Raw genomic sequence first — 15,041 nt, 5'->3', positions numbered from 1 at the left:
TTGCAAGATATCACCATCTATTTCCCTACAGTCTATATCTTCCATATCTTTTTCCACAGTAAATACTGATGCAAAATATTCATTTAGTATCACCCCCATTTTCTGTGGCTCCACACAAAGGCCGCCTTGCTGATCTTTGAGGGGCCCTATTCTCTCAGAGAAAGTGAGGACTGCAGAAGATCAGAGCAGAAAGTGTGTTGCTGGAAAAGCACAGCAGGTCAGGCAGCATCTAAGGAGCAGGAGAATCGACGTTTCAGCATGAGCCCTTCAGAGCTTCTTCAAGGAAGGCATCCTTGCATGAGGATTCGCAGCAGAGATGCCCGAAACGTCGATTCTCCTGCTCCTTGGATGCTGCCTGACCTACTGCATTTTTCGAGCAACACATTTTCAGCGCGGGCCCTATTCTCTCCCTAGTTACCCTTTTGCCCTTCATGTATTTGTAAAACCCCTTTGGATTCTCCTTAATTCTATTTGCCAAAGCTATCTCATGTCCCCATTTTCCCCTCCTGATTTCCCTCTTAAGTATACTCCTACTTCCTTTATACTCTAAGGATTCACTCCATCTATCCTGTCTATACCTGACATATGCTTCCTTCTTTTTCTTAACCAAACCCTCAACTTCTTTAGTCATCCAGCATTCCCTATACCTACCAGCCTTCCCTTTCACCCTCACAGGAATATACTTTCTCTGGATTCTTGTTCTCTCATTTCTGAAGGCTTCCCATTTTCCAGCCGTCCCTTTACCTGTGATCATCTGCCTCCAATCAGCTTTACATAGTCAAAATACAAAAGAAAAAGAGGAATTTAGAATAACTATTGGAAAACTAATAATAGGGACAGTACCAATACAGACTAACTGTTTCAACATAATAACATCCCATAAACACTGCCCTTGGCAAAAGATAAAAGTGTGTCTGATCTTATTTTACAGGCAATTCTCCAATCCAGAAGGAAACAATGTCAAAAGAGATTTCAGACAATGTAGCAGCTAATATTCATTTTACTGAAGGTCCAACTCTTCTGGGACCCAATCAGCTTCTGACCACTACAGCTAAAAAAACTAGAAAGCTTGACCTGTGAGAACGAGCCACTCAGCTTCCAGTGTTACAACTATTTTCAAAAAACAAACCTAAAGGGCTCCTCTGATTGTTAACTTAGACCATCTCCAGTAGCCACTTCAGAACCTCTGCCTTTACAACCACTCTTCAAAAACAAAAAACAGGACAACATAACCTTTTTAAAGTGACAACAGCCAATGTTGATGAGATCATACTTAGAATACCATGCACAATTTTGGTCTTTTATTTAAAAAGAAAGAATGTAATGACATTAGAAATAGTTCAACATCGACCAAAAGCTATCCATAGTAAAAGGGATCAAGTGTATCTAGTTATAAGCTTCTTTTCATTTTGATGCAGCAAATGAAGCTAGTCACAAATATCACAATTTAAGTGACAGGAAACCTGAACCATTTCAGATTAGTCAAAGGGTTTTCAGAAAAAAATTGAGACAATTATAGATGTAAAAAGCAACACACCTTAAACCAGCATTTGTTCATCAAAAAGTAGTATTTGACACTCTCTTCTCCAAACTGTTCAGCCACATACAGTCCCATTGAACCATACTCATCATAGATGCGTTTCTTATTATCATCATTCAGAATAGCATTTGCATTGTTTATTTCCTTAAACTTTTCTGATGCATCAGGATTGTCTGGATTTTTGTCTGGGTGATACTTGAGAGCAAGCTTTCTAGTGGGAAGACAAAAATGATAACAGCTTCAAAATTACAAACTAGGTAGAGATGATGTTTTTGAGGGAACAATGATTAAAAGTAAGTATTAAGCAAACCAGGAGGCATTTGTAGAGACAGAAGGAGAGAGCAACAGAGCAAGCACATAAGACACACAACTAAATAGTGGAACAGCGGTTCAGCTGCATGGCTAATCATTGGAAAAGCTGCAGGGGGTGGTGCTGGCAGTTTGCAAGTGCTTAGAGGTTCTTAAAATTTCGGTCTATGAAAAAGGTGTGGAATCTAATTTATTTACAGCTCATAAAAAGGTGTAAGACTGAGGGCGTTGTACTTAAATGCATGAATATATTAAACAAGGTGACAGAGCTTGTAGGACAAATTGGCAGGTATGATCTGCAGTTATCAGGCTCTAAGGGAATCAATGCTGGAATACACATCTTATCAAAAAGACAGGCAGATGGCCAGAGGGGGCAGGGTTGACTCATTGTTAAGAGATGAAATTAAGTCAATAGAAAGAAGTCAGAAGTCCAGCAAGTGGGTTGATAAAAGTTGAGGAATCACAAAGGAAAAATAATATGATAGAAGTTGTGTGTACAGACCTCCCAGCAGCAGTCAGTGGGGGAAAAAAAAAATCAGGGGACAGAAGAGGCTTGCAAGAAAGGCATTATTATTACAATAATCATGGGACTTCAACACGCAGGTGGACTGGAAAAATCAGATTGGTAGTGAAACGGAAGGAAAGAAATTCATGGAACATGTACGAAATGATATTTTTGCAGCAGTTGTGGAAGAGCCCACCAGGAAACAGGCAGTTCTGGATTTGGTAAGGTATAAAGAGAGAGCTGAAGATGATGGGATCCTTTAGGGCAATGACCACAATATGGCAGGCAGATGGGACAACCATGGCTCCCAAAGGGAGTCAGGGATATCCTGAAAGCAAAAGAAAAAGCATGCAATGTGGTGAAGATTAGTGGGGAACCTTTAAAAACCAGCAGAGAATAACTAAAAATGCAATACGTGGGGAGATGAAATTTGAGAGAAAGCAAGCAATATAAAAGATTTTAGTTTAGATATCTAAAGTAGGTGAGAGAGGAAAGTTGACATCTTGATGAGATGGGCCAATGGGCCAAGGAGTGGTAGATGGAATTTAGTTTAAATAAATGTGAAGTGCCACATTTTTGAAAGGCAAATCAGGGCAGGACTTACTTAATGGCAAGGTCCTGGGAAGTGTTGCTGAATAAAGAGATCTTGGAATGCAGGTTCATAGTTCCTCAAAAGTGGAGTTCCATTTAGAAAAGATAGTGAAGGCGGCATTTGATATCCTTTTGTTCATTGGGCAGAGCATTGAACATGGGGTTGGGAGGTCATGTTGTGGCTGTACAGTATGTTGGTTAGGTCACTTTTGGAATATTGTGTGCAATCCTGGTCTCCCTCCTATCAGAAGAATATTGTGAAACTAGAAAGGGTTTAGAGAAAAAAAATATTTACAAAGGAAGTTGCTAGGTATGGAGGGATTATGCTTTGGGAGAGGCTGAATAGGCTAGGGTTATATTCCCTGGAGTGGAGGCAGGAAAGTGACCTGTTGAGGTTTATAAAATGCTGAAGGGCATGGATAAGGTAAATAGACAAAGTCTCCCCCCCCCCCCCCACAATGGGGTGGGGCGGGGTGGTTCCCAGAACTAGAAGGCACAGGTTTAGGACGAGAGGGGGAAAAAATTTTAGAAAGGAACCTAAGGGACAAATTATTCACACACAGGTGCATGTCTGGAATGAGCTGCCAGAGGAAGTGGTGGTGGAGTCTGATATAATTACAACATTTAAAAAGGCATCTGGATGTGTATATGAACATGTAGGGCTTAAGAGGGATTTGGGCCAAGTTCTGACAAATGGAGGGATTAATTTAGGATATGTGGTTAGCATGGACCAAAGGGTCTGTTTCCACATTTACATCTCTATGACTCTATGGACACTGGACCATTGGAAAAGGAGGCTAGAGAAATAGCAATGGGAACAAAGAAATGCCAAGAGGATTTGAAAAGGTACTTTGCATCACAGTGGAAGACACCAAGAGCATACCAAAACGTTCGTAGTCAGGGGGCAGAGGTGAGTGCAGTGGCCATCACTAAGGACAAGTGCTGGGGAAGCTGAAAGGTCTGAAGGTGGCTAAGTGACCCAGACTGGATAGTCAGGAAGGGTTTCAGAGGACTGGAAAATGGCTAATATAAATACTCCTCTTTAAGAAGGGAGAGAAGAATAGTCAGGGAACTTTAGGCCAGTTAATCTGACCTTGGTCATTGGTAAGATTTTAGAGTCCATGCACTTGGAAGTGCACGGTAAAATAGGGCTGAGTCAGGGGAGATCATTCTGGACAAATCTTTTAGAATTGTTTGAGGATGTAATGAGCCAATTAAATGGAAAGCCAATGGATGTGATCTATTTGGATCTGCAGAAGACTTTGACAAGGTGCTACACAGGAGGCTGCTAAGTAACATAAGAGCCCATGGTGTCAGAGACCATGAAGTTGGCTGACTATCATGGGGGTGGGGCGCACAGAGAGAGGGGCAGAATATTTAAACGATAAAATGCTCCTCTGATCAATGACATCAAAGTTTACAGGATAGTTATTGGAAAAAAACCTCTCAAATAGTCAATGCTTCAAACAATTTATAAAATAATTAATTTTTCATACCGGTATGCTTTTTTAATCTCCTCTGGTGTAGCTCCTTTCTCCAATCCTAGTGATTTGTATAAACTTTCACCTGTTCGGGACATCGTACGTTGAAGCCGCGGTGTAGACATACTGACAGCAGCTTTAAGAGAAATGCACTTTTTAATTTGAAGTGAATTTGTAGTATTTAAATATAAAACACTATCCTACATGATTGTGACAATAATCAGGCTATATGTCAGTACCTTCTTGCCTATAAAAATCGAACTATTACAATATATTCTTATGGCAACAAGGTAGACAATACTTAAAAATCATTCATTGGCAAGTACCCATTTGGAAAAGGGAAGACTTTCCATTCTTGGTGTCTATCAACGACTGAGATGTAAAGTTAGATCACAGATTAAACCAAAACTGATCTGTAGCTCCTCTAACAATCCTAAAAATGAGACAAACATCCTGACTAGGGGGTTAACCCCAAAGCACCGATATAGCACGTGCACTCACAAAACACAAACTCACTAGTATCAGTTTAGTGCTGTGCACGTGTATTCCATTGGAAGTCACTAATTGTCAGTTAGCTTATCCTATTTTTTACTCTACAGATCTACGAAAGACAATTTCAAAAACAAATTTGACTAAACATCCCACATGTTGATCATCACTTAAATAGACTAGACAGACACCAAATTATTAAGTGACCTACACAGACTCTTGACTAGAGCTATATAAAAGTCAGACATAACTGCACATTAACAGGTTAATACTGGTCAAGTTTCTAATTGACTAGTCAAATCAAAAAAGGAGACCCCTTCCATTAAGAAGATGACAATCAATCTGTGCATTCAACGTCATACTCTTATCTCATGAGGGGTGCAAATGAAGCAGATACAGTGTCATGTGGCAACAGCTTCTCCACTGCATCAAGCTCCCACATCTTCCTGTCTTAAACAAACAACACATTAAAAGAAAAAAAAGATAAATGGGAAGACAAACTACTTTCATTACCCAATTCTTTGTTGCATCAATGCAAAAGGAAAAGAAACAAAAAAAAAATTGTATTTTAAAACAAAATCACACTTTGTCACATGTACCTGGACCAATGGCAAGATATAGAAAAAAAACATTTCAAAAGAGAACAGATCCGACAGTAGAGGTTAAGAAAAGCAGGTTAAAGAAGCACTCAAAATGTGTTAAACAACGCCAAAAGGCATAAACCACTATGCAAGCTCGACGAAGCTAACATCCTTTCGTGAAAGAAAACTACCCTTGTCGGATCTAGTCTATAGCCGAAGGGTGTGGTGCTAGAAAAGCACAGCCAGAGGAGCAGAAGAGTTGATGTTTTGAGCATAAGCTCTTCACTGGCTCAAAACGTCGATTCTCCTGCTCCTCAGATGCTGCCTGCTTTTCTAGCACCACACGCTTTGACTCTGATCTCCAGCAGCTGCGGTGTTCACTTTCTCCCAGGTCTAGTCTATGCTGTGAGCCTGGAGTCACATAATGCAGTTGAACCCTTAACTACTCTCTGAGATGACCAAAGCCAAAACCATTTACTTCAGAGGCAATCAGGGATGGACAACTGCACGTGTTGCCCACATCACTGGAAGTATAAATAAAATGAAAAAAGGTCAGAATCCTGAACAGAACATTGCAAATAATAAAATGCTCAATAAAAATACAGGGTAGTGATTACGTTAAGCACAGATTCTAATGCAGCAGAGACGATAGTATGTTGCAATGCTGAGTGCATTGGACTATAACAAAAGAAGAACAGAAACATACTCCAACAAATGTGTATTTTAGACCAAGAGAAGAGAGATATTTGGACAATTAATATAAAATATAATGTAATAGTTTTATATAGAAAAAGACAAACAAAAATAATCTAAAAAAAATGACAAAGCGTAGTAACTTCCAGCATTCTAGAGTGTTTTTTTCAAAGTTGACTTTAGTTTGACAAAGAAGCAATCGTGAATCTTGTATTAAGCAATGACTTTTGCCAAATATTGCAGATTGCATGTGTCAACAGTGGAATGGAAGATGGAGGAATTTCTAACTACACCTCTACTTCACACTCAGTTCAAAGAGCTACTCTTTAAATAGACTGCAATTACACTGTCATCTGCTACACAAAAACCATTGATTGTTAATTGTATCCCATCCCGAACACCAGTGGTTCAGAAGTACTTAATCTTCACGTGTGGGGCAATGACAGACAGGCATAGCAGCACATAACAATTAGACAAAATAACCACTACTGTAGATATGACTACACTGAAAAATTAGTGGAACTGGAGGCTAAAAAGGCATCAATCTCTGGCTTCACATAAAATTCACTCCTGTGACAATAAGATTGCTAGTAATTATTTTGGTTGAGGTCAGTTGAAAAGCATTTTTGATACAAAACAACTATCTTGATAGGCCACGTCAGTACGAATTTGAGTTATCACGTTGGCATGGGACTAACAGCAGCAAATTTCCTTCTCCAAGGGGCATCATATCCATAAGATTTAAAGATAATCTGACAGTTTTCACTTGTTCTAGTCTCAGATTTTTGATGAAAACTGATTAAATTTCTATTGGTGGGATGGGAGCCCATGTTCTCTGGATTACCAGTTCAGAAACGTAAATACGCCACGACCATATGAATATATCCTAAAACGCTGAAGGAAATATCAGAGGTTCTGAACACATTTGAAACCATAACCTGTGTTAGTTAAGAGTAACCAATTGTAACACCTGTATTCAAAAAAAGGATAAGGAGCCAGAATACTGAAAACAAGTAAGCTGAATTTCTGTACTATTAAGCATTTAGAGGGTGTAAAACATGCTGACATTAATATTTACTTCGAAAAACACAGGTTACTTAAGAGCAACCCCTATCAATTAGTGAAAAATAGTTTTAAAAAATGAGAGGCCACAAACTGGAAAAGCTGAGGTTCAGTGCTCCATGCACAAAAGTTACTGGAAGTTAAGTGAACAGGTGCAAAAGCTAACTTTAAAAAGGCACTCTTGATTTGATGGAGTTGAGGTACAAATGGATACATGTTTTCTACAGTTGTGCAAAAAATCTGATTTGACAATATTTGAGCACAGCATTCAATTCTAGGTACCACATCTTTAAAATAAAAATGGCCTTTTATTCAGTAGAATCATATTAGTTAGTGGAGTGAGATTATGAGAGCATGCATTATGAGAGACTTGGCTTGCATTCCCTGAAGGGCATGAGAGAGATGATGATTAAAGCACGATAAGGGATTGAGTTCCAGAGCTGCAATATCATGCTGTAACTATACAAAAAGCTGGTGCAGCCACACTTGGAATATTGTGCACAGTTCTGTTCGCAGGAAGAATGTGGAAACATTGGAAAAGGTGCAGAGGAGATTTACCAGGATGTTGCCTTGTCTGGAGGGAAGGTCTTATGAGGAAAGACTGAGAGACTTGGGTCTGTTGTCATTGGAAAGGCGGGATTTGATAGAGACATACAAGATGATCAGAGGATTAGATAGGGTGGACAGTGAAAGTCTTGTACAAGACGGCATAACTACAAGTTATGGGGTGATAGATTTAAGACAGATGTCAGAGACAAGTTCTTTACGGAGAGAGTGGTAAGGGCTTGGAATGCCCTACCTGCTAAGGTAGTCAACTCAGCCACATTAGGGAGATTTAAACAATCCTTAGATAAGCACATGGATGATTTTGGGACAGTGTAAGGGGACGAGCTGAGAATAGTTCACAGGTCGGCGCAACATCGAGGGCCGAAGGGCCTGTTCTGCGCTGTATTATTCTATGTTCTATAATGCAAAGACAGAGCAACCGTATTTTCAATTTGAAAAGTCCTAAAATTAATGTTGTTCTATTCTAAAATTATATACAGAAGCATGCATTCACATATAGTGAACATTTGGCACATTCTCACATATCCCCTATCCCCACCCACAAGCCAAAGACCAATCAGCCAGGAGGTTAAGTCAACTGAAAATTTCAAAATTAACATTATTAACCACGTTAAGGAGAGTTAGTCAAAAAGAGGGTAAATTGAATAGCGATAAAGCTCAAATGTGAAGCTCCAGGGGATAAATGGCAGAGTCATGTTCATGCATCATATTTGAAAAGCATACTTATGAGTCCAGGACTTATACCAGTCTTCTGTGAGAACTGGTATTTATAAAGTACCTTTTATGACCTCAGGAGGAAATATGTGGCATAATGCTCATGTCACTGGACTAACAATTCAGAAGCCCATGTTAATGCCCTGATGTCTTGGGTTCAAATAATACCTTGGCTGCTAGTGGAATTTAAATTACATTATAGATTTAGAACACAAGGCTAATTTCAGTTAGAAACCATGAAACTATCCTTGATCATTATGAAAACCTATTTCAAACACCAATGAATGCCCTTTAGTGGAGGAAACGGATGTTCTTATCTAGTTTGGCATACTTGCAACTGCAGAAGCACAACAATATGCTTGAATCTTAATGCCCTCTGAAATAGGCTAAGAAATACCATTGGACAAACAGGCAGAAAACTAGCCACCAGGATACATGAACACTAACTAGCCACAAAACGACATGACCCTCTCTCACTAGTATCCTCACATACAGATGAGGAAGGACACCACTTCGACTGGGACAATACATCCATCCTAGGACAAGCTAAACAAAGACATGGACGAGAATTCCTAGAAGCATGGCATTCCAATAGGAACTCTACCAACAAACACAAGTTAGACCCCATCTACCACCCCCTGAGAAAAGGAGCAGGAAGTGACTTCACCACACAAAATGACATCACCAACCCAAAGAAACCCAAACATATAAATAGAAAGCAGGAATTTTCAGCATTGCTTCATGAGGTCCACTGAAAATGTTATCTAGCAAGGTAACGAAACGTCTGGAAAGGAACCTTTCAGCACAGTGAGCAAACCTACATCCAAAATCCTTATTGCCCACAACTTGGCTGCTGCACTTCCTCCATTGCTACACTTAAAGTGCTTCATTATTCTGCGGTTATAGGAAAGAGCCATTTTTGTTCCAACTTACATCAACAAATTTATAGTACAACAACATAAAACAACTTTGAGTCCTCAAACTATGTTTTTCATCTTCTCATTTTCACCCCCTTCCCTAAAACCAAACACTAAGCTTCATTGATTCATTTTTAATTTTGCCAACGCTAGCTAAAAGAGGAAAGGAGATTACAGATGATTACCTGGGTGATTAACACAGTAGTATATGTAGGCGTTAGGCCAGCTTTATTGTAATGGAATTATAATACAAAAGCAAAACATATCTAAACAAAATGCCAAAAGATGCTAGAAATCAGAAAAAGAATTAAATTGCTGGGAAAACTCTAGGTCTGGCAGCATCTGTGGAGAGAAAGCAGAAATAACAGTGACTGCTCTTTAGAACCCAATATATTTAAGTCATTAAGGGTGGTAAAAGAGTTGCTAATAAAGCATAGAGTATTTTAGGTTTTTATTAATGGGTTACAGAATACAAGAGAAGGAAGGGCATACTGAACCTGTATGGGGCACTGCTTAGGTATTAGCTGCAGTACCGTGTACAGTTCTAGGTATTACACTTTATGATAGGTGAATGCACTGTGAGAGTGCAGAAGAGGTTTATGACAAGGTTCTAGGGATGAAACACTACAGTTATACAGATAGACTGGAGAAGATGGCATTGTTTGGCTGAAGGGATCTTTGATTGATCATCTAAAATACAGGTTCAGCATAAAATCAGGAGGTTGAGTGTGGTGCTAGAAAAGCACAGGTCAGGCAGCATCCGAGAAGCAGAGAGAAAAAAAAACAAAAAAAAAAAATCGACGTTTTGGGCAAAAGCCCTTCATCGACAGTACTCACTTTTGCCTATAAAATCATGGTGTCTGGACAAAACAGACAAGTAGAAAATGTTTGTAAAAGGATCAAGAACAAGAGGTCTCAGATGTAGAGCTTTTTTCTCCAAGAGAAGCAGATGCAAGATGAGAAAAACAAACTTTCACAGAGTGAGATGCAGGTTTGGAATATACTGTATGGTGGAGGTAAGTTTAACAGATGGATGATTATTTAAATAAAACAACATGTAGGGAAAGTGCAAAAGTTTGACATAAATTCAAAATACTCAGGCCTGGTGCAAGACAATAGGCTGAATGGCATATTTGTGCACCAGAATTCTGTGACCTCATTCAAAAAATGAATACTTGTGGTTACTGAACAGCCCATTAATCGATGACATAAACCTCCCAGGATTATTATTAGTAGTAATACACACTGGTGATGATACATCACCTTCCTCAGGTTTGTCACCTTCACCAACCACCATCACCCCCCATCTCCAAGTGGATTAATTTCCTTCTCCCTGGTACAACTCCAAACTCAACATGACTATGATAGGGTTAACCTATAGACCTCTAATAGCCAATGGGAGTTAAAAGGAACAAATATACAAGATCATAATGGAAAAGATGCAAGAACAACAGGGTTGTTGTAATGGGTGATTTCTAACTTCCCCAATATTGATGGGCACTCCCTTAATTCCTCTTCGGAGGGTTGGTGTGGACTTGTTGGGCCGAAGGGCCTGTTTCTATACTGTAGGGAATCTAATCTAATCTAAAACCCTGGATAAGAGATACTGAAAGATTAGTCAAAATGAAAGAAAGAGGAAGCATATGTAACATTTAGGAAATCGAAATCAGACAAGTCTCTTGATGAGTATAAAAAGCAGAAAAGCAGTTTAACAAGGAATTAGGAGGACTAAAAAGGGGCCATGAAATGTCCTTAGCAAGCAGGATTAAGAGAACCCCAGGCTTTTTATACATAGATTGTGAGCTAGGAAAAGGGTAGGTACACTCAAGGGCAAAGGAGAGAAGTCACACATGGAACCAGAGGTAGCAGTTAAAGTCATTAATGAGTATTTCACACTGATATAGACCAAGGAAAAGGAGATGAATGATGATAAGATTAGCAAGGAATATTCTAGGTCATGTTGGAAGGTGGTGGTGCAGGTTGACTTGAAAAACTTTAAAGTAAACAAGTCCACAGCACCTGTGGGAACTTATCCCAGGATACTGGGGGAGGCAAGGGAAGAGGTTGCTGGCACTTTGACAGAAATCTTTGCATCGTCTTCAGTCACAGATGAGGTCCCAGAAGACTGGAGAATTGCAAATATTGTTCCTTTAAGGTAGGCAACAGGGATGATCCAGGAAATGATGAATTGGTAAGCCTCATAGAGAACCTATTGGAGAAGATTTGTAGCGACAGATTTACTTATATTTGTAAAAGAATGGACTTCTTAGGACAGTCAGCATGGCTGTGTGTGGGGGGTGGGGGAGGAGTCTCATCTCAAACTTTTTAAAGAGTTTTTTGCAGAAGAGACAAAGATGATTGGGGATTGGCTTTTTAAAAGCAAATCCACATCTGACATGGGTAGTGATATTGTTTATATAGATTTTAGTAAAGCTTATGACAAGGTCACTAATGATGGGCTGATTCAGAAGATTAAGTCACATGGGATACACAGTAAATTACAAAACTGACTTGAACAGAGGGTAGTTGTGGAGGTCTGTTTTTCTGATTTGAGCTCGATGAGAGTGGTATTCAAAAGGATTAGTGCAGGGACCCACTGTTTGTTATATATAAATAATTTGGATGAAAATTTAGATGGTCAAATCAGCAAGTTTGCAGATGCCATGAAAATTAGTGGAGTTGTGAATGAGAAAGCTTGTCAAAAGGAGACAGCAAGATTTATTAGTTGGAAAGTTGAGAGAGAAACAGAAGATGGAGTTTAATCCAGACAAGTGTGAGGTGACACATTTTGGAGGAAAGTATACTAGAAATAGTAGAACTCTTATAAGTATTGATATACAGAGGGATCTTGAGGTGCAAGTCCATAGCTCCCTGAAAGTCAATTGGATAAGGTGGTAGAGGCAAAATTGGGCACGTTTGTTCATCAAGTCAGGGCATAGAGTACATACATTGGCAAGTCATGTTGCAGTTGTATTAAAGTTAGGTCACATTTGACATTGTGTACAGTTCTGGTCACCACACTATGGGAAGGTTTGGAGGCTTTGGAGAGGTTGCAAAAGAAGTTTACGAGGTTGTTGTCTGGATTGGATTATAGTAGCTATAAGGAAAAGTTTGGACAAACTTGGATTGTTTTCACCAGGACATCAGGGCAACCTGACAGAAGTATATAAATGTATGAGATGTGGATAAGGTGGATATTCATACTCTATCTTCTAGGGTGGAAATGTCAAATACAACAAGACGTAAGTTTAAAATGAGAGGGAGAAAAGTTTAAATGTGATGTGCGCGGAAAATTCTCTTTTTTTAAAAAAAAAAGAGGATTGAAGGTGCCTGTAACACACGGCAAGGAGAGACAGTAGAAACACACATAATAACATTGCAGGCAACATGTTGGCTCAGTGCCAGGGAACCTGAGTACGATTCCAGCCTCTGGTCACTGTGTATGGAATTTGCACATTCTGCCTATGGGTTTCCTCCCACAGTCCTAAGATTTGGTGGACTGGCCATGCTAAATAGCCCATAGTGCCCAGGTATGTGCAGGCCAGATTTATTAGCCATGGGAAATGCAGGGTTACAGAGATAGGCAGGTGGGATGCTTTTTTTTTAAAAAAAAGGGACAATGTGGACCCAATGGCCTACTTCCACACTAGGGATTCTGTGAACTTTTAAGAGGCATTTAGATAGACATGAATGGGCAGAGAACAAAGTAACAAAGTAACTGGAATTAGTTGAGAATGACATTGTGGTTGGCACAAACAGTGGGCTAAAAGGCCTATTTCTGTACTACTTATGCTCTGTGTCTTTACCTCTCTCTCCCCCCACCTCATTCCCGAGCAGCTTTACCCACATCCACTGCATTGGCCAATCAACTTCAAACCAACATCCCTCAAATAAGACCTGGCTACTTTCCCTCACCACATGCCAAGTGATGGTTTTAGGTCTTACAAGAATCAAAGAACAAAACTTAACTGGCAAGGCAGTACAGTAGGAATGGTACACTTGTCAGAGATGCCACATTTTGGATGAGATGTCCAACAGGGTCCCCAACATTCCTCAGGTATTATTTTATATCCAAAATATTATTTTTAAGACCTGGGGAGTGTTCCGTATCCTGATATATTTATCTCTCAAATCAACATAACACGAAAAAAAAAGTCGTGTTCATATTGACATCATTGTTTGTGGATCTTGCTGTGTAAATTAGCTACCGTGCTTCCTCCATAGGCGGCTAAGTGCACTTTCCGAAGGAGCGTCAGAGATTGCAAATCGCTTCTGATCGTCATAAGTGGTATTATATTCAGGAATTTTGAAATTCCTCTCTTTGTACCCCTATACTCCACAGGCAACTCTTCCCCCATTCCCCCCACAATCACCACTCTGACCGGTAACAGCACAGCACCTTCCCCAAAGCCCCTCAAAAGGGTCTCGTCGTGGATCAACAGAGTCTCTCTCTCTCAATCACTGATGCAATAATTACACCAGCTAGCCCGTCCGGCTCAACTAGAAACTCTAGATTTGGCCTTGCAGGTTTGGCAGAGAGAGGAGGAAGTTTCCTACCTTCAGCTACAAAACGACGGCTCCGAGCCTCGGTCTAAAGGCAGTCAGTGAGATACTCCCAGTTACCCCAGGGCCCGGTCTGTGGGCAGGCGGGCGGGCGGGCGGTGGGATACTCCAAGACCCGGATGTACTCCCAGTTACCCCAGGGCCCGGTCTGTGGGCAGGCGGGCGGTGGGATACTCCAAGACCCGGATGTACTCCGTGTTACCCCAGGGCCCGGTCTGTGGGCGGGCGGCCAGTGAGATTCTCCAAGACCCGGAAGTACTCTCAGTTACCCAGGGCCCGGTCTGTGGGCGGGCGGTCGGTGAGATACTCCAAGACCCGGAAGTACTCCGTGTTACCCCAGGGCCCGGTCTGTGGGCGGTCGGTCGGTGAGATACTCCAAAGGACGAACCCACCGGAAGTATCAGACGACTTTCCGGTTCCGTGAGATGGCTTGTCCTTTTATAATGAAGATACGAGGTGCGTCAGAGGACGTCTCAGTGTTACTGAAAGAACAAGATTTGACAATGCTAATGTTGGATTGGGGTGTACAAAGTTAAAAGTCACACAACACCAGGTTATAGTCCAACAGGTTTAATTGGAAGCACACTAGCTTTCAGAGCGACGCTCCTTCATCAGGTGATAGGGATGAAGGAGCAACACTCCGAAAGCTAGTGTGCTTCCAATTAAACCTGTTGGATTATAACCTGGTGTTGTGTGATTTTTAACTTTGTACACCCCAGTCCAACACCGGCATCTCCGAATCAAGATTTTTTTGGAAGTACATTAGCTTTCGGAGCGCCACTCCTTCATCAGGTGATTATGGAGGATACGATTGTAAGACGCAGAATTTAAAGCAAAAGTTTACAGTGTGATGTAACTAAAACTATATGTTGAAAAATACTTTGTTTTGTTAAGTCTCTAATCTGTTAGAATGACCATGTTAGTTTCACTTATTTCATATGTAAATCATGAAACTTCTTTTAAAAGTTATACTCTCAGGTTAACTTTAACAATTGGTATCAGTTCAGATAATGTGTTGATGGTGTTAGC

The 15,041-nt window shown here is 40.3% G+C and overlaps 1 protein-coding gene across 1 annotated transcript in view; it reads right to left on the bottom strand.

Annotated features, from left to right (window-relative positions):
- dnajc5ga (DnaJ (Hsp40) homolog, subfamily C, member 5 gamma a) overlaps window positions 1-14,372 on the bottom strand; it is a 43,441-nt gene extending 29,069 nt beyond the window's left edge. Inside the window, exons 1-3 of the mRNA XM_072557636.1 lie at window positions 14,007-14,372; window positions 4,442-4,562; window positions 1,538-1,751 (exon numbers count right to left, since the gene is read on the bottom strand). Of these exons, the coding sequence (XP_072413737.1) occupies window positions 1,538-1,751; window positions 4,442-4,551 (324 nt within the window). The 5' untranslated portion in view covers window positions 4,552-4,562; window positions 14,007-14,372. The remainder of the gene's footprint in view (window positions 1-1,537; window positions 1,752-4,441; window positions 4,563-14,006) is intronic.
- Between the last annotated feature and the right edge of the window lie 669 nt (window positions 14,373-15,041).

Source organism: Chiloscyllium punctatum, chromosome 3 (genome assembly GCF_047496795.1).
Source record: "Chiloscyllium punctatum isolate Juve2018m chromosome 3, sChiPun1.3, whole genome shotgun sequence".
In the NCBI taxonomy this organism is placed as follows: domain Eukaryota; kingdom Metazoa; phylum Chordata; class Chondrichthyes; order Orectolobiformes; family Hemiscylliidae; genus Chiloscyllium; species Chiloscyllium punctatum.
This window is presented reverse-complemented; position numbering and strand designations above follow the sequence as displayed.